Here is a 26,952-nt window from a genome sequence, read left to right as displayed (position 1 = left end):
ACACAGGAACCTCAGCACAGAATCGATGGTGTCAGGAAACTGGCACTAAATCCAGGCTACTTGGAGGGACTAGGGAACCTCAGAGGTGCATCAACTGTGCCAGAACTTCAACATTAGTTCAACCCAGAAGAATCTGGGGACCTTGGGAGTATGTCAATAGTGCCCAGATCTCAGCCCTAATTAGGCTGACCTGGGAAGCTGGGCTCTGCTTTGACAGTGCTAGAAGTGTTGGGCTACCTAGAGGGACCTGAGTGCTGCTTCCATGGGCCGTGTTTCGATGGTGCTGACACCTCAGTACCAAACTAAGTCTACCAAGGGGACCTTGGTGCTGCTTTCAGTGGTGCCGAACTTCAAATGGTGCTGGGACCTCGGCACCAAACGAAGTCTATCCAGAGACCTAGGTGTTGCTTTGATGGTGCTCTGCTTCAGTGCTACTGGGACTTTGGTGCTAAACTAGGTTTATGTGGAGGGGACCTCAGAGCTGATTTGATAGTGCTAGGACTTCTGCACCAAATGTAGGTCTACTGTGGTGGGAGTGGGTGGGCAGCAGACCTGGGTGCTACTTCAGCTGTGCCAAGGCCTCAGCCCCAAACCAGGTCTATCCAGGGGGACGTGGGCTTGGTGCCACTTTGATGTTGCTGGGTCCTGGGCACCAAAGTAGGCAAACCCAAGGGAACCCAAGGACCTCAGAGCCACTTTGACAATGCTGCCACCTCCACGTTGAATTGGATGGACCTGGGGGAAACCCAGAGACCTCAATGCTGAACCCACCCAGACAGGAACAGGGTGGATGCTGCTTCAACCAGGCACAGAACCACTTAGGCTACCAGATTTCCAAAGTTGATGCTGGACTTGTACATTGCCAGACTTAATTAACTAGGCCAAAGAGCCTCCCCTGTCAACAAGGGTGTGTGGGGCAGCTCTCCACTTCTGAGGATCATCCTGACAGGTACTATTTCCTATTTGTTCTTCTGACTAAAGAAAGCCTCATTTGCTCTTCATCACCACTAGTCTTGCATCTTTTTTTTTCCTCACTGGAATCAGCAGTAGCACAAGTCACCTGTATCAAAAGATCTTTCTCCAGCATGCCTGTCATACCATGTTTTCTTAGATTTTAATCTAACTAATTCAAAAGAAAATAGCCACAATGGGCAAAATTAAAAGAAACTGATGAAGAAAGCTATTACATGTAGTGTTCTCATATGAGATGCACTTTTGGTGGCTAAAAAGGAACTGAAGGCTGGCTGGGTCCTCTCCCCCTTTTATATCCTGAGAATCCTCTATAAGGGAGGGATGGGGTGAGTGGCATCAACAGACGCTGCATACTAGAAAAATTCTGCCCATCAATGCTAGAGGTGCCAGATCCCACCATTGGTAATATGCAGAAGTCTCTTGAAAAACTGCTGTTTCTCATTTTTCTGAGTCTTACTCTTTAAAAGCTTTTTTTCTTCAATGTTTTGTTTATTTAATGTTCAGACGTCTAAAATACACACTCTTCCACATACCTAAGAGCCTATACACAGTTCAATAAAACATATCTAGATACACACGAATCTTCCTTTCGTCAGCAGTAGAAAATAAGATCATCTTCCACAACCAATCAATTCCTCCATCATTCCTTATTACTCTGCCTCCTACATCCCCTCAAATAAATGCCAGAAAGAAGAGATTGGCTTGCCTAAAAGTCAAATAACTCTGGATCAGTTAGACCATCTCAGAAAGTGATTTCTTAGACTGACAATGATATTATTAAAATAACTGCAATAATAGGCCTGTTACAACTCCCATTAAAGTAAATCGAAAAAATTCAATATGAATTAATGTGTATCGTGCCGGACCTTAGGTTTTCAGTTATTTTCAGTTAATGTTAAGTAAAAGCATCACATTGTAAACTTAAGCAGTATTTTCAGGAATAAAACTTTAAAAATATATTATGTATAAATCTGTCAACTGTCCACAAGAAGGGTACCTTTATGACATACCTCTCACCGAAGCACCTATTTTAATTAGTGAATCAGGGAAAAAGTCAGTGTCCTTCCTGATAAAATAGTGGGTCATATTTGTCGTGAAATGCATCACTTGTTTGTTTGTAAGTAGGCTTTTTAGGTTCCCAAATATAAGTATTCAAGCACCCAGATAGAAAGTGGACAGGAATGGGAGTGGATATACAATCTCCAAGTGAAACAAATTGCTGCAGGCACAAATAAGAAGACTGGAGCTGATTATGGTCCTTGAGATATTTCAATGAAGGTTTTTAGAAAAATGTCATGATCATTAGCACAATCTATGACCATTCAATTTACTAGTACTGTGTTAAGTGTAACCTCAGTGGAATAACCCAGCTATAAAACCAAACCAAAATGCTTTGAAAAAAATCATGATTCTGTCGCAGACAGAGTTATCTTTAAAATCTGTCCATAGGAACTCAAACATAAGTAGGCTCGAAGTTTTACTCCTTCCATAAAATATCAGACTAATCACACACATTGCTCGATGCTGTATATATATTAATTGGCATTCATAATCCACATGCCCTAGCATGTGCACATAATCACCAAACACTAATCAAAATCCTTGGATATTGATAACCCTTTCATAGACCAAGAATCACAACTTCCTTTTCATGTAGTCCCTCACTCTCCTAACAATTTAGATGCTACATAACAGGAAAAAAACCCAAATGTTGCTTTCATCAGCATCTTATTTTATATACACATTTTCTTACCTGCTCCTGATAAGCATCCATACTCCTCTGTCCCTTGGTTTGGATTAAGCACCGCCCTGCCTGAGGTGCCCGAGAGCTCTGCGAAGAAGGGATCTGAATAGGCAGTGGTGATTGAAACTGCTGAATGGTCACTTTATTCATATTTCCTTCATACTGCTGCTCTCGGCTCCGATGTTGTAGACTTTGAGATCCCATCAAAGTCTGGATATGGCTACCTGCCTGTGGGTAACGTAACCCGTTAGGCCAGAAATTCAGGAAGCTGAAAAGAAGCAATTATTACAACTTACACAGTCAAGTAAAAGCAAACCTCTTAAATAAAATATCAGAGGTTTGCCTTTTGACCACAGTTGGAAACAACCGTGATTAAAAACAGCAAGGATTTCTCCATTGCATTTAGTGAATCTAGGATCCATAACGGAGATCAAATGTACAGTGTCTGATTCATAAAAAGAAAATATTTTACTCCTTATTTCATATTATATGTTTTTGCTCAGAAAATCTTCTGACATGAAAACATATACTGATAAAATAAATAAGATGGACTTTGCAGCCCATTCTAAAAATGTTAAATATTGGGTAGCATTGAATTTGATGATAGTTTGGAATAGAGTTTATTCTCTATTGATCACAAATATACATATTGGCCTAAATTGTACATTGTTTCAGGATTACATATTAAAAAAACCTACATTTTTATAGTATATTTTAAATTCAGTGCTTGTTTATTATCATGTCATAGGCTAACAGATGCCAAATGGATACTATTCAGTGTCAATGTATTTTCCCAATAAAGAATGTGGTTTTTACATGACCGTATGTTTACCAATGTTATTAATCGTATTAACAACTTTTTGAAGAGAGCTAGTAGTTTGTAATTTGAAAAGATTCATGCTTTTCAAAATTATGGAAAATATTGAACTTATGTTGCTTTGGTTTACTGTCTTTCGATATTTATCAGAGAAGGGCCACTGATAATCGTCTTTAATCCCTGCTTATCTTTCACATTTTCAATTATATTGCTCTAACGGGTGAGGTTTGTATGTTACTCTATTCTTGACATGGTAAAGTTGCACACTTGCTTACTTTTCAACACACATTTTGTTTATACACATAAATTACATATACATTTGAGTCAAATCATTTAAAAATAAATTAACCGAAAACAATTTTATACCGTTTATGATGATAGGATTCAACTGTTGATGCTTATTAATGATTGGCATGCAACTTAGCCATAAAGGAATGAGTAAAATGAATGCTCATATATTACTACCTCCATGAAACATGACAATCCTATATAACTGGCCATCTTCAGAGTAAACTCAGCAATTTATGACAGGCATATTAGACAACATGGTCCAACTCTGCAAGTTTAAGTAAGTTTTTCTGCCTTTTTGGACACAAGTGCATAAACCTTTCTACATAGCCCTACATACAGAATGTTTCATCTAAGGATGTTAACACTGATCAGTGGCACAGTCTGTTCTAGTCCTTAGGTCTAAAGCAAAGAAATGAAACAACGAAGACCCTAAAACGATATCTGTAAACACTAAAGAGGAAAAATCTGTTTATGATCCTGATAGAAGAGAGATCAGCTGTAAAGATATAATTTGGACCTTTCTTTAGGAGACTCCTGTCATCACAGCATTAAAACATGTCGTATCTATTGGCTAATCATTTGACCATGGCCTGCTTATTGTCAGGGCTGAAAATACCTTGCAATGCATTTTCCAGATTTCTCATCAAAACAGTAACACAGTAATAACTGGACCCATTTATGTTGATCATCATATAATCTGAGCAATATCAGTAATGATTGCTAAGAAAATAAAATAGTGTATCTTGTTTCTGGGCTGACGACACTTTAATGAAAAGGTATATGAGATTCAGGTTTTCTTCTGAGTATCAACAATTCTCTGTTTGATTGAGGAATACTCTCAAAATGGCTACTGTAAAAACTGAGGCAGGAAAGAGGAAGAAAGAGTTACTAACTTGTTCCAAAATTGTTGTTCTTCAAGATGTTTTGCACATGTCCATTACATTTCAGGTATGCACACACCCAGCGTATAGTTCTTGGAGGTTTTTCCCTCAGTGGTACGCATGGGGGTGGTGCATGAGCCCTCTGCTGCCTCGCACTGCTGTGTGATAGTATAAAGGGCAGAGGAGCCACCCCCGACCTTCCTTACTTCTCTCTTTCCGGACAAACTCTGATATAGAGGTGAAGGAGGGTGGGTCGTGGAATGGATGTGTGCAACACATTTCAAAGAACAAAGTTATGGAAGAGGTTAGTAACCATTTCGTCGAGTGATTGCACATATCCATTCCACATCAAGTGATTCAGAAGCAGTTCAATCTGGAGGTGGGATTGGAGTCTATCTGAATAATGGCTGAAGGTCCACATGTCCAAATCTGGTATCATTACTAGATTGCACAAATATGGCATAATGTGATGTAAAGGTATGCACTGAAGACCAAGTTGCCATGCTATACATGTCCAGAATAGGCACGTGAGCTAAAAGGCTGCAAAGGCTGTGTCAGATCTAGTTGAATGTGCAAGTACTCTGCTTAATGCAGATACATCAGCTAAGTCATAACACAAATGCATACAGGAGAAAATTCACAATGAGATTCTTTGAGAAGAGACCAGAAGTCCCTTCATCCTGTCTGCAATCACCACAAACAATTGTGACAATAATCTAAAATGGTTTAGATTGCTAATGTTCTCCTAACATATAATGTGTGGAGACTCTCCTCATCCCAGTGAGCATGAGACTTAGGGAAGAAAGTTGATGCATATATTGGCTGACTAATGTGGAAGTGAATGACCACTTTGGTGAGAAATTTCACATTAGGGAATAGGTATACTTCATCCTTACAGAACACAGTATATGGGGGGGTCAGAAACTAGAGCTTGTAACTCATCTGCTCTTCTGGCCGAGGTGATTGCTACCAAAAAGGCTATCTTTGCTGATGGACAGAGTAAGACACAGGTGGCCAATGGTTCAAAAAGAGTCCTCCATTAGCTTTGTCAATACCAGGTTTCAGTCCCAAGGGAGGAATCGGATATATTCTTGGGAATATAATCATTCCAGACCTTTCAAAAATCTGATTATCATGGGATAGGAAAAAAAGAAAGTGATTACCATCTGGAGGGTGGAAAACAGATAGATGCCAGGTGGACTCTATGACCAATGACCAGAGGAACTAATGACCAGCCTTGCTGTTTCCAGTATAATAAATAGTTCAGCACATGATGTATTGGAGCCCACACTGGGGAGACCCTCTTCTGTTGAGACCAGATGGAGAATCTCTTCCACTTCACCAGGAAAGTATACCTAGTAGAAGGTTTTCTATGATTTAAAACACGACTTGCACTGCCTTTGAACATTTCTCTTCTTGAGGTGTCAACCATGGAGCATCCAGCCTGCCAGGTGAAGGTCCTCTAGGATGGAATGGAGGAGGCAACCACGGTCCTGTGAGATCAAGTCCGGTCCAGCAACAGAGTCAAAAGAGCTCTGACTGGGAGGCTCAACAGAATGGAAAACCAGTGTTGGCGTGGCCACATTGTTACTATGAGTGTTGCTTGGGCATGGCCCTGCCCTTGATTTTCATCAAATCAAGCAGGAGGCAGCAGAAAAACATCTGATAAAGACCCTGGACTGTGAGTTGCTTCTGAACAAAACTGATAACGCTTCCTGTAGATTTTTGCTGCAAACAGGTCTATATGGGGAATTCCCCACTGTCGGAAAAGGAAAGTGGCTACATCTGGGTGGAGAGACCATCTGTGGTGGCTAGTAAGGGACCTGATCACTTGGTTTGCCCAACTGTTCTGGACACCTGGAAGGTGGGATGCTTTGAGGTGGACTGAGTTGGTGATACAAAGGTCCCATACCAGAATTGCCTCTTGGCATAGCTGAGTCGATTGGGCTCCTCCTTTCTTGTTCACATAAAACATGACCACTCCATTGACCATAAATACTAGCTGTAGTAAGAAGTGAGAGCTTAAGGCCTGTAAAACAGGCTAAAGGCCTAAGTGGAAAAAACCAAGTGAACAGGAGTATAAGTGGAAAAAACCAAGCTAGCTGAAATTGGCACAGGAAAGTGCTGTCAAAATATTAAATTATGTAGCAGGTATATGAGGTACCAAGATACTAACTCCCTAAAATGACACTTTAATGAATAGAAATGACTAAAAAGTGATAAATGGAGTTGTTTTGCCCAAATCAGCCAAATTAACGGAAAAAAGTGGTACTACGTCAAGAGGGTGGCAACTACCTACGTCAAAAGGGGCAGAACGAAATTGTATGAAACAATGTATAAAGAGGGTGTCAGAGGGAATACCGACGTCCGATCTAGGGGATAACGGAAAGTCCCGCCGTTGGGCTGTGGCCATTGTAACACCGCCTATATGAAACTGACCCAGAGATACTCTGTAGGTCACTTCTTATTGTGCCGCATGCAATAAACCTGGCCCTGGGTGCCTTCGTTGCTCAGCTAATCTGTGGTCATGTTGATTCATTCGATTGTGAGAGTCGTCTCAGTTTCCTGATCAGAGCTGGGACAGCATCTGCACAGGGACACACGCACGCAGCCTACACTGATAAACATTGGTGGCCAACACACCATACAACACTAGCAAATTCCTTCTAGTGATTGGGGGAAGGAAAATGTGACAAGCTGATCAAATGGCTCTCAGTTCTCTCACATTTATGGGGAGAGTTAAATCCTAAGAAAACGAAAGACCTTGAGTCTGCAGTAATCACAGACAGGCCCACCGCCCCCCAAGCTAGGGCAGAAGCATCCATAACTAAGGTCAAAGTAGATTAAGGAGGGGCAAACAGAACTCCACACATACAGTGGATAGGTCTGTCCACCAGTCCAGAAAGGCCAACATTCAAGTTGACACCGAAACCACCATGTCCAGAGGATGACAAACCAAGGAATACATCAAATTCAGCCATCCTTGCAGCTTCCTGAGATGAAGCATGGCATGTCGAACTATAGAAGTCCAGAAAGCCACATGCCCCAGAAGTCTGAGACAATTTTCTACTGTTGAGGTATAAGGAGCCTTCAAATCTAAAGAAATGGCCCAGCATCATCTAGAACCTGGCCTGATAGAGGAAGCCGCTGGCTTCCATAGAGTCCAAATTGGCTCCTATGAATTCTTTCCTTTGTACAAATGACAGAATTGACTTTTCCTCGTTGAGCAATTCTAGCACACTGAAGGTGGACTGAATAATGGCCACACTGGACAGTACTTGGTCCTTGGGCTGGCCTCTCACCAACCAGACATTCAGGTAGCGAAATGCCTGAACCCCTGATTTCTTCAGGAATACCACCACCACTGCCTTGCACACGTGAGGCTGTGGACAAGCCCAAATGGCAGGACTGTAAACTGGCAGTGAGAATGGTTGATAAAAAAACCTGAGGAATTTCCTGTGTTTTTGATCTATTGCCATATGGAAATATGCATTCTTTAAGTCATGAACAACATACCAGCTACCAGGATCCAGGGAATGAATAATAGAAGCCAGTGTGACCATACAAAACTTTTATTTTCTTTAGGTGTTTGTTGAGCTATCACAGGTCTGTAATAGGCCTGAGACCTCCTTTAGTTTTTGGGATATAGAAAGTAACAAGAATAAAGCTCCTTCCCTCTGTGAAGTGGAGGAATCTCCCAAAGGAGAAGTTCCTTGTGAGAGTGGTCCCTGAAAAAATACAGGACAGAGGAATTGAAAGGGGGTAGAAATAATCTGAATGGTGTATTCCAGTTCCCCAGTGCTTAAGATCATACTGGGTCTGTAGTGATGCGGGTCCAAGCACTGAAGAACGGGGATAGCCTGTCAGAAAACACTGGGGTAGGAAAAGATGGCAAAATGGAGACTGAGAAGCTGTCCTTGAGAAACACTTCAAAATAGCTGTCCGCAGTTCCCAGGCTCTCTAAATGAGCTGACAGTAGCTGAAGAAGTAAGAGATGGTGGTCTCTTCCTCTAACTTCTATTTTTCTTCCTAGCCTGGTCCTGGTGGTAGGGTGTAAATGAAGCATACCGATGTGGCTGCTGGGGTCAGAATGGCTTTTTTTATAAATGCCCAAAGACTTGAGTATAGCCCTAAAGTCTTTCAGGGTATGCAGCTTGTCATTGGTCTGTTCCAAGAACAGCGATGGCCCCTTGAAAGAAAGGTCCTGGATAGTTTGTGGGACCTCATGAGGAAGACCCAATGACTGGAGCCACAAACACTTTTGCATTGTAATCGCTGACGTCATGACTCTAGCCTGCAGAGTCCACGGCATCCAGAAACGAGGTCCTGGTGACTAACTTTCTGTAATCTATTGTAGTGAAGAATTCTTGTCTTGCCTCATCTGTCAATGTGTCCATAAATTTCAAAACATTGTCCTGAACGTTAATGTCATAGTGACCCAGCAACACTTGCTAATTAGCAATCCTGAGCTGTAGCAAGCTGTTGAATAAAGTTTCCTGCCAAAGAGATCAAGCTTCTTTGCATCCTTTGATTTTGGGGTAGATGCTTGCTGCCCTTTGTGCTCTCCCTCATTAACAGGTGATACTACCAACAATCCCAGAGGGGGGCAGGTGTAAAAATAGTTCATAACCTCCTGTGAGGGGACATCACACCTTCGTTTACTTTTTTATGCAGTGGGAGGGAGGGATGATGGAGTCTGCCACAGCACTTTAATAGGCTCCAGAAAATTTTGTTAATAGGGATCACCACTCGAGAAGGCCTCACAAAAGCCAGAATATCAATGTGTCTGTGAGACCTTTCTTGAACCACCTCCACCTGAATATCTAAAGCGGAGGCCACTCTTCAAATGATCTTGGTGAGCCCTATAATCATCTGGTGGAGGCAAGGAACCCTCTGACAACACTGCCTCATTAGGCAATGAGGAAGAGGAAGCCAAGGCTTGATGAGGTGAAGCTTCCTTCAGTTCATGTATGGGGTTATCACCTGAGTGGATTGCTCCTGTTTGGTACATAGCCTGGTACTTGGAGCAGATTCCTACTATTCTTCATGGGACTGATTTCAATGGCTACTAGATGAAGCAGACCACCGTGTGTAGACAACCAGGAGGCAGGTGGAAAACCTCAAGGGTTTCAAAGTGGCTATTGGTATGGTCCCAGAGTCCAAGTCCTTCCTAACCATGGATCTCTTCCAGTCAGCCAAGATGGAGCTTCTGCCGGATACAAGGGTGATAAACACTGGGAGGGAAGCAGTGGCTAACATGATGCCGTCATGGCATATACAAGCCAATCAAGGAGGAGCTGCTCCTGTGGGTGCTGGATATCAGTGCCAGGAGTATGGAGAAGAGGGCATTGGTGATATCATTGTTGGTGTGCCTCTCAACAGTTCTGAACGAGGAGGAACCACAGTGAGCAGCGATGCCCATGGAACCAGATGCAGAGCCACCATAGATGGCAAACTGCAATTGTAGGGCAAGAAGATTTTTGTTCTGCTGATGAAACCAATACTTAGAGACTCAGCAGGTCACTTGCTACAGCACATATCACAGGAGCTGACAGTACCAGGATACTCCTGTTGCTGCTGAACTGATAAAGACTGCATTGCTGAGCTAGATAGTGCCACCTTAGAGGTCAGTCTCAGTAGGGCCAATACTGGCACTGGAGTCGATGACCCTCCCTGCAGAGGTCTCCACCCTCCTTGCCAGCATGTTTGCTGGACTTCAGTGCCAGGCACCACGATCTCCTAGGTACTGAGTCCTTCTATGTCTTCTTCCAGGGCCACCTCCTCAGGAGAAGGAGACCAGCATCAAGAGTCTTCCCAAATGGGAGAAGCACTCCTGATTGAAGCAGATGGAGGCTGAGGATGGGCATGGGGCTGCTTCCATCATTAGTCTAAAGTCTCTGTCCTTTGTAATTCTTGGTTCAAAGTCCCTGCAGATTTGGCACTTGTCTGAGGTGGCACATGGAGCATGGGTCGCTAACTGGCATCAGCTTCTTTGTAGGCATCACAGGGCTTGAAGGGCATGCCCTGGTAATGAGTACAGGTACCTAAACAGCAGAAATCAAAGAGTACAAAAAATGTACTCCAATAAAGGAAACCTATTACTAAAACTATATTAACACTAACGCTATTAACTATTAAGGAGTACCAGTTATATACAAATGTATAAGAAGGGAAATTGCAGTAGCAAAATAGAAAGCTCCAGTAACCATCACAGCCAGTAAGAAGGAAGTGAGGAGAATCAGAGGCGGCTCTGCCCTTTATACCATTGCACCTCATCGTGAGGTAGGAGTGGGCACATGCACCACTCCAATGAGTACCATGGAGGATAAAATCTCCAACAACAGTGCCCTTGGTGTGCGCACATCTGAAATGAAATGGGCACATGAAATCACTTGAAGAAGAATTTAAAGTGCCTCAATCTCCATCATCAAGTGGTAGTGACTGACAAAATTGTTCCCGACTTTGTAGGCAAAAACAAAAGAAAACAAAAAAATAAGTCCCCCTCCTTCCCTTTTATAGAACACCTTCTACCTGAGGATATGAAAACACTTCAGAAATTGTTAAGTTCAGCCTCACATTCACAATAGCCTTGTGAGACAGGTGAGTATTATTAATATCCCCTTTTTATAGTAGGGAAAATTGAGAGCCCGAGAGAACTTCAGTGACTTGCCCAAAATCACAGAGGCAGAACATAGCCAGAAGGAGAAAGCCGATCTAGTGACTCAAAACAATGTGCCTTAATGATAACTGGTCAGATCCTCAGCTGTTTAATGAAGCTATGACAATTACAGAAGCTGAGGATCTAGCCAGAATCTATGCATTGTTCCACATTGACTCTGTGCTTTGATTTTCAACAGATATTCATCATGGGATGTTTGAAAATGAGTAGCATCTCATCAGCTTCAAGTCACGGCCCAAATGTAATCTGAAGCTGTCCTTCATTAGCAGTCCACAGCAGGTGCACTGTCTGCCTCAGAGGAAGGAATCTGCTTAAGGGTCTTGCATACAGAAATTGTGGCCCAACATTAAAAATGTTCTTATCTATTTTATTGGCTTGGATCACCTCAGGGTTGAGCAACAGATGCATACAATGAAAACAAAAACCAGTTCCAGTTATGCACCAGTTCCTCCGTTATGGCCAAGCGATGCACCCAACTCAGAAGAGGAGGGGGACAGAAGTTATAAGCACTTTTTGCATTTTCTAATTCTAGGCCAGCAGAATTCACCAGAGAGCAAACAACAGTCTCATGTGGTTCCTATAGCAGCCAGGGTGCAGAGATACCCTGGCTCACATACCTTTTCCTTAGCCATGTTCCCTATACCAGCTGTAAGGAGGGGACTGGATGATATCAGTGCTGCTATGTTGGCTCCATGCCACTGGAGTATCTTCCTGTTCTGCAGTGATCCTCCTGTGGCCAGATACACCAATTTTCTGCCTGACTATCCTCCTTCCATTTTCCCCTCCTTCATTCAACCCCATTCATCTTCCCCTGAGCAATCCCCAACTTCATTTTCCGTGATCATCCCTCCTAACATTGCATCCCTTTCTTTCTCATAAACAAACATTTAACTCATAAAATAAATATGTAGATGACTTAATCAACTAGTTTCTTGTAGGCACCAGAGAAAAAATGGGTCTCCAGCAGGTATTAAAATGAGGAGTGGATTGTCTATTAGTAAATTAATAGATTTACAGAGTGGCATTCTAAATTAAAAGGCAAAAATATCAAACTACTTTTTAATGGAAATATTCCAGTGATTGCCTGCAGATTAATGTGTAATTGATCATCTTGGATCCACAAGCAACTGGCATTTAATTTGCACTCTGTACAGTTAAGAGGAAAGAAATAACCAGGAATTTATTATTTAATTGCACAGTAATTACCATGTTAATAGTGCATGGTAATTACCATAGTTGCATGGTACAATACATACATACAACAGTTGCATATTGATTATCCATTGCCTGGTAATTAGCATATAACTAGTCAACACTGGCCCTAAAGGTATGGATCATTTACATGATATATATTACGTCACGTGAACTGAAGAACTTAGATTTATTATGGCTAGGTTACACACATGGGGATCTGGACCAAATTCTGCTCTCATTTGCACTGACACAAAGCCATTAAAACTACTGTGATTGTTCTAGTGGGGGGACAGAATTTACCCTTTATTTATTTTTACAAAAATCACATTATTCAGTATATGGGACTTTAATTTTGCAGAAGACTCTGAAATTAATTTCAAAATGCATGATACATTTTAAGCCTTCAACTGGTGGAAAACACAAAACAAAATTCTCTAGGGAAAGGAGATTAGCATTCAAGGGAAGGGAGATTAGCATTGTCATAAAAGCACATTAAAAAGTACCTATTGAGAATGAAAGATAAATAATTTTCATAATTCATTTTCTCATTCATTTTAATAGATTTTGTTGGTGAAGATTATATCAATGCTTCTTGTGCCTTCATAGCATGGTTCCTGCTGTATATGGATACATTGATAATAAATCCTTTTCTTAGAAACAGAAATCACTAATCCTCCTGAAAAAAACATCTCTATTGTGTGGAATGTTTTCCCTTGATTTCATCTGTATTCTATATATTATTTTAGCTTGCATCATAAAAGTTAATTATTTCAAGCTGGGAGTCTGTTATTGCCACTGCAATTCAAACGGCTGATTATAGCTACAACAATGGATAATGCCAAAGAGTTAAACAGATTCTGACACATTGTGTAATATTTTAACATACCACATCTGTACAGCAGGATATTGAAATATCTAATATGGATTACACTTTGCAGTTTCTTATCATAATAATGAACAAATACATATCAGAGTTACAATACAAGACATAAAATATATTAGATTGTTTGGACTGATGAATCTAATCCTGATCTCACTTATACTAGAGAAAATCAGATGCAACTTCTTTCAGGAAGTACAATTCCCCTCCCAACTCCCTGTGTACAGGGGAAAATGTGCACATTATACAATCCCTTTGAATGGTTCAGCCTATTCTCAGTGCCCAACTCCACAAAATCAGGCCAGGGCCCATCTGCCTTCAACCAGTCTTTGTCTCATGCAGTGAGTTATACCCCCAGGGGTGGCAGGAGGGAACAGTCTGTGGGTTGCACTGAGCAGAGTGACTTCTATTGCATCTGGACCTCATGGTCTATTTGCGTAATTCTCCTGCCTCCATCTCTTTTCACTGTGTAATCTTTGTAACGGCAAAGACTGCTGCTTCTGAAACTGTGTAATTGAAAAAATCTGAAGCCAGTAGGAAAATATTTGCCTTATCAATACTTAAAGGTATTTGAACTACAGCATTCACTGAGATGTTCATTATGTCTTTGGACTTGACTCTGATTCAATTACATCATTTTTACTCACTTCCACTGGTGTCACTCCTTTGACTAGTGCTAGAGAAATCAGAACCATCACATGAGTAGATTAACAGTTTCTTGATCACTACTAAGATTTAGTTTGATTTTTTTAAACTTGAGTTTTTAAAATATTTTAGTTTGTCAAAATCCTTTGTCCTTCTCTTTTATATTAATTCATTCAATATTCATTAACAAGTTTACCACCAATGGCCAAATTTTCATCAGGCCTTGAACTGGTCTCTATTTCTCCACACTTAGTTTTGTGCATTAAATTACTGCACCCTAAGAATCAGGAATATGAATTTTTTGTCTATGTAGAGTGAGTCGTTATTTGCCCAGCTGTCTAATTTGTGTATGATTACACATACAGAACATCCTGGTACATGCATCCACTTTTGCAAACATAATAAGGTAACTCTGCATAAATGAGCTTAAAAACAGAGTTTAGAACTGAAAATATGGCCTTTAGATTACTGATTTTCAAGCTGTTTTAAGCTTTGAACCCAATCCTGTGTCCCATGAAGCCAATGGGAGTAGGGTGGCTGCTGCTGATTTTGGTGGAAGAAGGAATAAGTTACCAGTACATAAATGTTTGATTTTATATCATCATGTTGATATTGGTTACCTTTTTAGCAATGGTATCTGGTGGCACATCCCGCCTTCCAAGTGGATATGGATTCCATTGGCTACTGGCAGAAACATCTTCTTGTCCATTGTCTAGAATGTTGCTCTGCTGTGATGGAGTCTATTGTAAAAATGGTAGGGCATACTTTAGTGCCATGACAGAACACTGTATAAAACCATCACTTAATTTTGCCCCAAATCCACCTTGTTCAATTAATTGCACAACAACATTTCATTTGTAATGGGAATCATTTTAGGCTTTATCTCTGTATTGTGTTAATGTGTAAGAACTGTATACCCGCTGCATACCTGTTGTATGGACCTTACTTTAAATGGGAGAACTTTAAATGTTCATTAAGTATCTTGGCAATAATGAGAAAGGTGAGAAAATTAACACAAACTCTTAAGTCATAGAACAGTAAATATTGTACTGAAATTTCATTTTTAACACAATAGTTTGCTATAGAATCACACAATCTAAAAACATCTTACTGATTATTCAAATTGTAAGAACAGTAAAGAGCAATGAACGAATGTATACTAAATATCTCACCAACATCTATAGCATAAATATGAAATGTTAAGCTTACAATACATTCTTTAAAAGATGTATTTAATACTGACAATATTGAAGTTATAGCTGTCATACCCTGGGTTACCTTCTGCATTACTCTTACAAACCCCAATTCAGGAAAGCACTTGAGCATGTGTTTAAGTTCCATTTAAGTCAATAGGACTTAAGCACTTGCTTAAAGTTAGGCACATACTAAAGTGCTTTCTCAAATCGGATGGACTTAAGCACCTATTTAAGTGCTTTCCTGAACTGGGGTCATGCTTCTGTTATTCTTTTCTGTTTTCCTGTCTTATTGGATACATTTAATCCTGGTAATTTTCCTTCACTGGTGACTTTACTCATCTTTTTCAGTAATTTTTGTGGTGTTTGTGTCCTATTCTATCTTAATCTAATTTTATTTTCCAGTTATTATCATTTATTAATTTTTTTTTAGTTAGGATTAGTTAATTTTTGTTCAGATACATGTAACTTTCTTGTCTGAATCCTCTCAAAATGCATCACAGGGCAGATCCAGCTACAGGAGCATTTCTACACTGGGGAGGATCCTCCGACGATACTGCTACTGGCACCAGTTCATGGCTGGGAGAATGGGACCATAGCTGTGAGTCTATTACATGTGGCTGATCCCACGCCCACTGCAACAGACCCTTGGGACCATTGACAGATAGTGTAAACTAAAGCAGAGATTTTAAACCACTCAGCTTTATGCCAGGGACCAGCCTAGTACCCAGGAGGATAAGAGGATCAAAAGTTGCTTAGAGCCATCACCTCTATGCTCTATTTATTGTTTTTCTTGTCTGCAGTTCAGAATCTGGACCATTGTTACACATGATTTTCAATTTTTTTTTTTCCTGTGGAACACTTTCGATATCTGAGTACTGTCAATGCCTCCTAACCTGTTTCTCAGTTTGGTGTAATGAGACGTCATCATTGCTATGCCCTTGGACTCATGAAAAATGAGATGTGTATCTTGAGAGATTATTCCAGTCAGCAACATTAGAAATGAAAATTTGCCATTGCATATTCTCTATTCTGAGAATAAAAATACATAGAGAAAACCAAGTGTGTCATCCTTGTGATGTGACTAATCTTCACCAGTCTCTCTCATGGACTGAAATCCCTGGAGTTGCTCCTGCTTTCTAAGACCGATAAGAACATTTAAAACAAATCATGTGCTATATGCTATTCAAAGGTCTGTGTTATATGTCAACATTTTCTGATAAAGTAACATTGTGTGTGACTTTGATTGTTCCTAGGAACAGAGAGTAATATATTTTTGACACTGAAGTTCATCTAAGCAACAATCCATACAGTGTTAAAAAGAATTATGGTATGAACACTAAAATAGAAGGCATTCTTCTGAAAGAAGTTCCTTTTGTCACTGCAGAGAATGTGGTGCCATTTTAAAAAGAGAATAACTGTAATTATCAAGGTGATTTTAAGATGCAGAATAAATAAAAAATTTGGAGGTCATTTACTGTTTTCAGTATAAGATTGGGAAAAATCTGTGATGATAGTTCTTTTCATTTTTGACAAGAAACTGAATTTGGCTGCTCATAAGGTTACTCATTTGACAGAGGCTGGATGAACTGAAGTTTTACACCTATTAAATCAAGGTACAAAGTAAGAAGCAGCAGTTCAATGTGATGGTAGATGCAGTAGAATACGTTAAACAACGTTCCTGATTGTTTTCTTTGATTCTTTAAACTGCCACTGGTCAATTAGGCCTTAATTATGGCTATTTTGAGCCTGATCAACACTAAGGAGAAGCTCTAGAGCCATGTTAGTCTATTTTTAGCAAAACGAGAGTTTTGGCATTCACGCCTTCTCATCAACTGTTGTGAATGGGCCTCATCCACCCTGACTGAATTAACCTCGTTAACACTTGCCCTCCTCACTGTGATGTAACTCACCTATCCTTACATGTGTATATATACCTACCAAACAGAAGTTTCCACTTCATGCACATGACGAAGTGGGTTTCTGCCAACGAAAACTTATGCCCAAATAAATTTGTTAGTCTTTAAGGTGCCACAGGACTCTCGTTGTTTTACTAAGGAGAAGGAAGAGCAGGGCAAACCATCCAAGTGGTGTTGTCTGGATATATTACAGCTTTGCAAAGCATAATGCACGTGATTCCTTCTGACTATCAACCAATGGAAATCAGTGACTCCTTTGGAGTCAAAGGAATTATGCTGCTGTAAATGAGAAGAGGAGAAGACCTGGAGTAAGCAACTGATTTAGTGAGTTTTGCTGTAACTGTTTAACAGGTACAACAGGCATTCTCCTTAGTATAGCAATCATGATATATAAGGGGCTGAGACCCAGGTCCTTCCCTCCTACTCCAAAATACACCATTTACTGGGCTTTTAGGTCGGTTGAAAGCACTAGCTGTTTCTCCTTGGTTCCTAGCACTAGAAGCCAGATTAAGTCTGACAGTTGTGTGAGTGTGCTGTGGGAACACACTCCCTGCTCCATCTCCCCCCTTTACTGCACCTACATATGGGAGGAATACTTTTGCTCCTAGTGTTGCTGTCCCTTGCTTGAGTTCTCAGAGACAAAACAAAAATCAGACCTAGCTGACCGTACAGCTGAATGTCAGTAATTTAAGCATGGTATTGTTTTAAAAGTGTTAGAATCTGTTCTCCCATCAATATATGTATTCCACTCCAATTAATGTCAGGAGGGATTACATGCACATAGTAGGTATCCCTTTCAAAGTTTTTAAATCGATAAATGTAGAATTAAAAATTAAGAATCCAATAAAAGATTACAGATGTTTAAATTTATGATGGTGTTATTTCAATCTGTCTTGTTGTGGAGACACCTGCAAAATGAAGTAAGGTTATTTTAATAACCAGGATAATGATTAAAAAAATCTTAAACAACAAATAAGAGAGAACACAGCAAAAGCTGCCAAAGTCATTAAATTTGCAGGATTCATGGATGTGGATTGTCCATTGGCATTCACATTTCAGAAATAAAATGCTTAGATAAGCAATTTTTTCCCTGTGAGATATGCAATCTGAATGTGAGAATTTCAAGTGACTCATGTTTATAACTAAACATTCTACTATATTACCCTTTTTTGAATAAAAACTAAATCAACATTTTCTATGAAAAGAGTCTGAGTCCACAGCACTATTGCAGACAATTCCAGAACTTTCAGTAGACACCTTTCAAAGATCTACATAGTGCCATTGAAGATTTATAGTTTAGTATTTAGTTCATGAGTTATTCATATCCTGCATCCAGAAATGCAAAATGTTCTGGAAGATATCAGGGAATAAAAATAAGCAGTATTAGGAATTCAAATGATTACATCAGCACTGACTCTGTCTTTACTTTGCAAATTGTATAGTAAGAGAACATATTCCTTTCAAATTTTTTAACATGAGATTTTATGGTCGCATGTAGCAGAGTGTGGTTGAGGGCCTGACAGAAGGAAAATTAGAGTAAGAGCTTGGAGAGTCCTTTTTTCTGATAACATGAATATGCACGTGGAGTCATATATCATCCTAGATCCATACATGTAACTCCTCATTGACCTCAAAGAAATAAAATCAAGCACAGCATATGATCTAAAATTCTCGATGTGCATGATATATGAGATACCTTATTAATAAATATACATATATAAAATACTAAAGTTGTTTGGAATTACACGTCAAAATGATCCTTGCAAGGACCTGGAAAAAGAATTAATACATCACCTAAAGATATATCAAGAGTCTTTGAAAGAAAAAAAATATGACAAATGCTGGAAAACACTCTCCTTTTCTAAGCTACACATCTATATTTAAGATGCCATTTTTGGTTGTCATTAATTTTGCCACACTGGAGATGTAGAAGTACAAATATGAATGTCTGTAATACTGTGGTGTGAGGTGCATAAGGAACTAACCAAATGTAAAAGGGTAAGTTATTAGGTGCAGCTTGCAATGCAATGTGTGTATTTATACTGTTAATATATACCGGTTTGCTTACTGGCTGGGGAATACAGTACACTTATGCATTGATAGTTAGATGAGGCTGTTAGATTCCAGTTCAGTAAAACTCTTACGCATATGCCTAACTTTAGAGCATGTTAGTAGTCACATTGATTTCACATACACTTGCATATATAATATGACTGTTTGGAATTTTATGTCAACATGATTCCTTGCAAGGACCTGTCCTTAGCTCAGAAACTAACTCACATGCCTTAAAGCTGTGCTGAAGTGCCCTCTACATCATGCTACGAATATTTCGGCAAGATTTTAATGAGTAAACTTCTACTCTAGCTTGTTATAGCTACTTCTTTCATGAACCATGTATATTAGTAGATATTTATACTTGCATATACATATATACATACACCAATATATCAATAATAGGTATGAAATCAGAAACATAAAATTTTGAGAATACTTATTTTCTTTTCTATATCCCCAATACTTAAACCCAAAATTTAAAAATACTGTAATTGTAGCCAATAGGGGCTCAAAGCATGTCAGTGATGTTACAGATAAATTAAAGCCTGGAAGTGGAAAACCTTGGCTCCTGCGATGCAATCTACATACATTCTTTAAAAATGTCTACAGTACATTTCTAAGATGAAAGATCTACAACATGAAACATGATCCCAGCGCTATACCCAGAACATATCTTCAGGATAACATTAGTCTGCAACACGAGAGCAGAAAGCAGCAGTGACAGCCACATGAGCTCGTTATTCCAAAAAGCAAGGTTATTACCTAGGCAAATTATGGTACTAGCATCTTTGCTTTTTGGACTGATTACAGGGTATAAGCATGAATAATACGCAAAAGCTAAAGCAGGAAAAAGCAAAGAGTATTAACTTATTCTGTGATGTTGGTATATGCTGGCTATCCCATACTTACTTGTGGTAGAGGTAGCTCTTGCTGAATTTGGTTTTCAAATTTAGATTTAGTCTGCAAGTTTAAAGTCATGCTTCTGCCTGCATGCATTGCTGACAAACCTCCAGAGTGCAGCATGCCAAGGTTAACAGTGTGGTGTTTGTAAGCAGCGGTCTGAGTAGAGGAAATAACCACGTGACAGGATATGAACACACATGCTCACTGAATTAAGTTTAGCACAAATATGGTTAATTTCACTAGGTTTTAGTTTAAGCAAACAAACAATACCAAGAAATAAGTAGCTTTTTGATGCATGCACTCAGTTGAACAAAAGCACATACAGTACTGATTATACATAAAACAGATACCATAAAAGACTATAACAAATAACAGCAAATGAAATATATATTTTATACCTATAGTCTGAAAACTGTGGTATATTGTATGGTATAAACCCTTTTAAATAGATAGGGCCTGGGAAGCCCTTCACACCCATGGATGGCCCAAAATTCTGTGTTTCTGAAATGCCAAGAAGTAATAGCAGGAAAACCCATACAAGAGGTCTTTGAACCATCTTGTGTGCTATTTAACTGATCTCCAAGGCAGGTCTTTATAGAGGAGAGGATTTTGGTTGGGACAGACACATAGCAAATGAGTCTGTGCATAAAATGGACTAACTGGACCCAAATTCCATGAGACAGGATCAGCTGGCTAGATCCACTGCTGCCCTTTTCTTTTATTAGCAGCTGCAATCCAGCTGCACAAGCAACCTGATATGTTCAGGTTGAGGATTCCATCAGTCAGTGCAATATGTTTTCATCTGGAGCAAAGACCTTTTCAAGGTTGGTCCATAAAACTGATCTTGTGCAAAGTATTGTTGTGGTCGCTGTCTCAGTTTCTGACTTGTATGTTGCAAATGTACTATATACTAGATCACTTTCTATTGCAGAAATCAATATGAACCTAATTTAATTAATCAGGATCTTCACTACATGCTTTATATGAATGAATGTATTCCTTATATCAACACAAATGTTAAAAATAATTGTAAAGTGTGTCCTAAACCAACAACATCCAGAAAATACAAAGTTCAGCCTGAAATATCTGTCCTTAAGCTACCACATTTTGATTAGATATTACATGGTCTCCAAACAATGAGTAATTTTACACACCACAAGTACAGGAACTGAGGTAAGGAAGAAGTTTCAATTTTCAAGCTAAATTTTTAAAAGTTTGTCTGTTTGAGCCTTAGTGTTATTTTAACATGCATCATTCTTTAGTAAATGAATAGCAAAGTATATCTTGACTTCAGAGCTGTTAAGATCCAGCATAAATTATGTATTTGGATACATATTGAAATTGCATATAATTAACATATTAAACCACAGTAGTTTTTCAAAGTCGCTTTGGTTTATGAAACAAGCCCATATTTATAAAGTGTATTTTTGGCTGGATTGGTTATAGCCATGTATAAAAATATTATAGCACCAGTACTATATTTTCCATGAAAGATAACACGCTTATCTTTCTATAATTAAGTGAGTATAACAATCTCCACTCTGAAAAGCAATAATTGTGCATATCCAACCATTACAAAGTTAAATAAGCTACCTGTTCAATTTTGCCCCCCCCCAAAATACCAATAAGGTCTAGAATACATTTAGGACTGTTTACTTATGTTTTCCTCCCTCTTTTAAAAAAGCTATGATGTGTTTGAGATACACTATTGCCAAACAGTATCCAAAGCCTTTCAATACACTCTGAGCATTACTGAAGTGGTGGGGTTGCAGCAGGACATCCATATCACCTTTGACAAAACCATTAGCAGGTTTCATTTTTTTGTAAGGACTCCTGGAAATCAAAAGAATTAAGCCTTCTGAGTTAGTTTTTCCATGAAGAGTGCATATTAAAGGCAATGGAGTCATGTATGAAGAACTTCTGAAAGCCACTACGATACCAAAGCTGGAGAAGAAAAGCTGTAATAAGTTTGTCTTCAAAATCTAGACCAATCAAATATTCACTTTCATGTAGCTTTAGTTAGTGATTGTCAGAAGTTGAACTGACTGGAAAATTTTTGTCAAAAGAGTTTCATTCAGAAAATACCATTTTGATTAAACTGAATTTTTTTGTGTGAAATTGTATCGATTTCAGATAAATTTCATTAAAAAATTGGAAATAAATTTTAAAATGCTAAAACATCCCATTTCAAAATTGTCAGAATAAAGTTTTAATTTTTCATTTCAAAATATCTTTTCATTTAACAGTTTATTTTATTTCTTATAAAAATAAAAAGGGGGATCAAAATCAAAATGGAAAACTTCATATTTATCAAAACAAAATATTTGGATTGACACTAAACAATTTTTCCCCCCAGAGTTCTGTTCTCCAAAAAATTTCAAAGTTTTGGCTTTTTCTCCCAATTAAGAATGATTTTTTTTTTTCCCCCAATCTCAACATTTTTAAGGGATGGAAAATCAATTTTCTGATCAGCTCTAGTCAGTAGTAATGTTTTAATTGGTTTGGCCTTTTTTTTTTTTTTTTTTTTTTTTAAAGTGATGTCATGTTTGAAATCCCAATTAGTTATAAATGATACATTACCAACCACAGACAAAATTCTGCCCTAAATTATACCCCACTGCACAGTTGATAAAGAGTTATTTTCTCGGACAAAGGAATGTGGTTGCATCTGCTTGCATGTGTCTTCCATCTAAAGTGAGCAATGTGTGACCAAAGACAAAAGCATATTTGCATACCAGGCAAACAAAGCCGTCAGTGGGAAAAAGTGATCACACCCCTGGAAGCCCTCCTGCCCTTCAAAGAAAAGTTTACTCTGTAAATGAGAACAGAATTTGACCCCTTAATACAAAATCATCTCATTTAAATGAAAACATATCTACTATCAGCTATCCTTTATATAAGTTAGATAGGTTTAAAAAAAAAGGAAGAGGAGAAATAGTACAACCAGAGTCAGACCCTTGCTCTACTTTTTAAATGGAGTTAAGTTCAAAAATTGAAAATCCTGGTACCTATATTGCCATATAAATGAGTTGTAAAAAGTTTCTCAATTTTTTCCCCTGAGATATGAACATACACCATGAAATAGCTCTTATAAAGCTGAACTGGAAACTTTATATTTTTAAGTAAAAATTAAATTTTAAACCAGACTAGCAGTCTAGATAGTGTATAGTTTGCCTGGGGAAGAAAGGAGAAAGCTGATGAAGAGGCCTTGAGGGAAGAAAAAAGGCAACTTTAAGACTCTTTGTTTGCTTCGCTACTCTTCAGCAGTGCTTTCTCGCCCACTAGCCACTATGAATTTTCATTTTTTTCCATGAAGGTAATAAAAGAGCTGTGTAATGTTGTTTACATTCATCCCCAGAGTTCCATCAAGGTATGAGTCAGGCCCTCCCGGTTTAGTGTCCTTAGGTAGGAAGTGGGTTTTGGAAATGATTATTGGGCCACAAACTGCTGAGGAAAGGACATTCAAGATCACGGAAGGACTGAAGAAGACTGGGTCCAAATAATCTAAGAACATTAAAAAAAAGCCAAGGAAATACAGTTTTAAAATACATTTACTCAAAATAGTAGGGAATGGGTTTTGTAATAGTTTCCTTACAACTTTTTGCTTTTGCTGCTATGAACTGTTTTACCTAGTAGGGAGATATGTTGCATAAAATACCTTTGACAATTAATTTTTAAATTATTTTTGGAACTATGGGGCATGATTCTGATCTCGGTTAGTGGCATAATTCCATTAATTTACACCTGTGGGATATAAGAGTCATGCTCATTAAATTTAAAATAGCAACAAACTAAGCTAGGATTTGAAACCTTTGGCCATTGGTGCCCTTCTTGGGTATCCCAGACACCTTGTTGTGGCTAACTGCACTAATGAATTCAGAATGTATTTATTTTCTACAGGATACATGAACTGCTAGATTTATGTTGATGGTAGTTCCGTCCAGATCATCCACTCTCAATCTTATTTCTATTCTCTGAATTTGTTTTTAAAATTCTTCCTACATATAGTATGGGTAAAATGTTAAGTGATATTATTTTTGGAAATTAAAAAACAGTAAAGTTTAGATTTTTCCAATAAGATTCAGTCCTCTCTAGTTTTTGTTCAGAATCTCCTGCTACAGCTGATTCTGCTCTTTGGTAGAGATTATGGTTGTAGTGTTTCAGACAGTGTCAAAGTAGTAACTAAATAAAGCATGTTTTTTGTACCAGACACTTTTATACAGAGCCTTTATAAATCACTTTACCCAAGAACCCCCAATACTAACTGATTATATATATTATGTCAACAAAACCTTTGACATATGAGCTCCCCATAACACAAACACAGGGAACCTCAGAATAGCAAATTTTGATATTCACCACTGTACGTGCACATACTTAGAAATATTAAAATGTAAAACTAGAGCATTAATTCCAGAGAAATGCCAAACATACCCTGTCTAACCTTCTAGCTTCTATATGTCTAAGTAGCTGTTGTCTCCAGTCAGCAGGCATTTTAGCACAGCTCTCATTTCCCTTCACAGGGGTAAGCCTTGTCTTTATATCACTGTTATCTGAAGGCTTGTCACCATAGTTACCCAAGTTATAGTCAGATGGTATCTTTTCCAATAGAGCTGCCATTGTAGGCCGAGCTGAAACTGGCCTGGTCTGAGATGTACCATAACTCTCTGTACTGTAGCTTCTTGCAGACAATGGCCTCCTTTGTGTAAGATTTTTAACTGGAAAATTTCCAGACTGAGCCTTCATTTCTTGATATGATGGATGTTCGTCTTCATACCTGCCATTCCTTTTGAGGAACTGGGTTTCAGACACTGGGATACTGCTTTGGCGTTCCATAGCTGCTCTGTACTGAGGTCTGCTATACCTATCACTCTGAGGCAGTTCATGAGGTTCGCTTACTCTTCTATACATTGACATTTCAGTGGAGCTTGCCAACGAATCTGCTCTTCTCAAAAATCCTGATCTTGATCCCTGGGTTGAGAATGGAGGATTAACAGCCTCCTCATTAACTGAGGGCTGAGAGAATGAAAACATGTGCTCCATGGGGGGATATCCTCTATAGGCTCTTGGACTAATCAAATCCTTGGTAATGTTTTTACTCTGCTGAGGAACATATTCTGGATTGTGTTGAAAAGGCGGTGGTACCCTTTTTTCTGCTTTAACTTCCACTGCTCCTTGGGGGTTGAAGCTTTGGTCAAACTGATAGACTTTTTTTGTAACAGAAGGCTTTTGCTGCTGCTGTACCTTAACGCTTCCGTAACTCAGCAATTCATCATCTAGCATTGGTACAGACTGGCTACGCGACATACTAGACATACCATGCTCCTGTCCTATCATTTTATCTGGTCTTCCATGGGTTCCTGCATTGTCATTACTGGATGCATAGTTTTCTAATGGAATATTATAAACTTTATATGTACCAACATCTATCTCATCAATACTTTGCGACTTCTTAAATCTATTAGTTTTTAAATCTCTCATCATTGGGGAAAGCCTCTCTGTACTCTTGCTGATTGCAATAACACTTTTAGAAGACTCTGGACGACAATGAATATGTGAAAAGACATTACTAAGACTTCTGTTAGCATTTGAATCATGATACTCCCATGCTACTCCTGGAGAAAAAGTGCTAGCTATTTCAGATTCTTTGACATGATCTTTCCTTTCAGGTAATGGGCTGCTGGTGGGGGTGCTCTCCAATTTAGAAGGAAAAGCTGTCCTATCTTCAAAAGGACTTGGGGTTCTGGTCCAATTCTGCCAAGGATTGGGAGGAGGCACTTCTGATTCAGGTGTGTTTCTGAGTGTAGGCTGTTCAAGTTCCAGGGGAATGCCAACTATCCTGTCTTGTCTAATTAAAGGCCTGCGTCCATGAGCAGATGTGCTTCTAGATTTAGAGCATAAGAGAGGGTTAGTGCTAGGATTTGCCACTGTGCTCTCCTCTGCAACAAATCCTGTGTTATCATAGTGTGGGCTATCATTCCAGCTGTCAGCAAAAGTGTCACTCATTGGACGCCTATCATTGCGCTGCTGCAGATTTCCCACTGGAGCAGACTCTAGCTGGCTGAGTAATGGCTTTGTCTCAAGAGGTTGTGGAAAAGACTGCGTAAGCCTGCAAAAAGTAAAAATAAAATTCAATAAAGAATATCTGGGCTTCTGTTACAATAAGTGAGCAATCAGCAGAAAGAAATTCCTACAAAACATCTTAACATTTTCTCATCTATATTTAGCCCTTTGGATTATATTACAATATATATGAATTATGCCAATGTTTTTTTCACAAAATCCGGCATTTTTTTTTTTTTTTTTTTAACTTTTGAGAGCTTGGCTTTGCAACCTAAATAATTCTTTTAATGCTTTTTTAAAATGTAATATAACATATTTTCTAGCAAAGTGGGTAACTCTGCACAAAAGAATTCAGCTATAAAAACCTGTGCTGTCAAAAACCAGAAACCAACACAATACCAGGCTGCAAAACAAAGCCTCTGAAAATTTGGTGCACAATGGCCCCGATCCTCTTGTCCAGTTGGCAGCTTTGTGCTTCTGCAGCAAGGCAATGGTGCCTCCATAAAGCAAGCTTAATCTGCCTGTGGAGGATTCCCCATGTATAGGGACATATTTGGGTGGCAAAGAACTGCTGTAGCAGCTTCAGAATAAATTAAAGCAGCGTTCAGGCTTCTCTTACTTGTGCAGGGGTCCTGTCTCAGCTCAGACTTAGTGCTCAGGGAATATTAAGGTAGGTTACAAACACTCTGTCAATCCTGAGGTGTGCCAACCACTCC

The 26,952-nt window shown here is 39.0% G+C and overlaps 1 protein-coding gene across 1 annotated transcript in view; it reads right to left on the bottom strand.

Moving 5' to 3' along the window:
* Positions 1-26,952, bottom strand: part of LRRC7 (leucine rich repeat containing 7) — a 298,856-nt gene that overhangs the window by 28,637 nt on the left and 243,267 nt on the right. Inside the window, exons 20-23 of the mRNA XM_067563316.1 lie at positions 24,608-26,282; positions 20,180-20,329; positions 14,724-14,843; positions 2,726-2,944 (exon numbers count right to left, since the gene is read on the bottom strand). Coding sequence (XP_067419417.1) covers positions 2,726-2,944; positions 14,724-14,843; positions 20,180-20,329; positions 24,608-26,282 — 2,164 coding nt within the window. The remainder of the gene's footprint in view (positions 1-2,725; positions 2,945-14,723; positions 14,844-20,179; positions 20,330-24,607; positions 26,283-26,952) is intronic.

Source organism: Emydura macquarii, unplaced genomic scaffold (assembly GCF_026122565.2).
Source record: "Emydura macquarii macquarii isolate MOO-44397 ecotype Brisbane River unplaced genomic scaffold, CSIRO-AGI_Emac_v2 contig_2481, whole genome shotgun sequence".
NCBI lineage: Eukaryota > Metazoa > Chordata > Testudines > Chelidae > Emydura > Emydura macquarii.
Note: the sequence above shows the minus strand (reverse complement) of the source record. Positions and strands in the feature narration are given on the sequence as shown.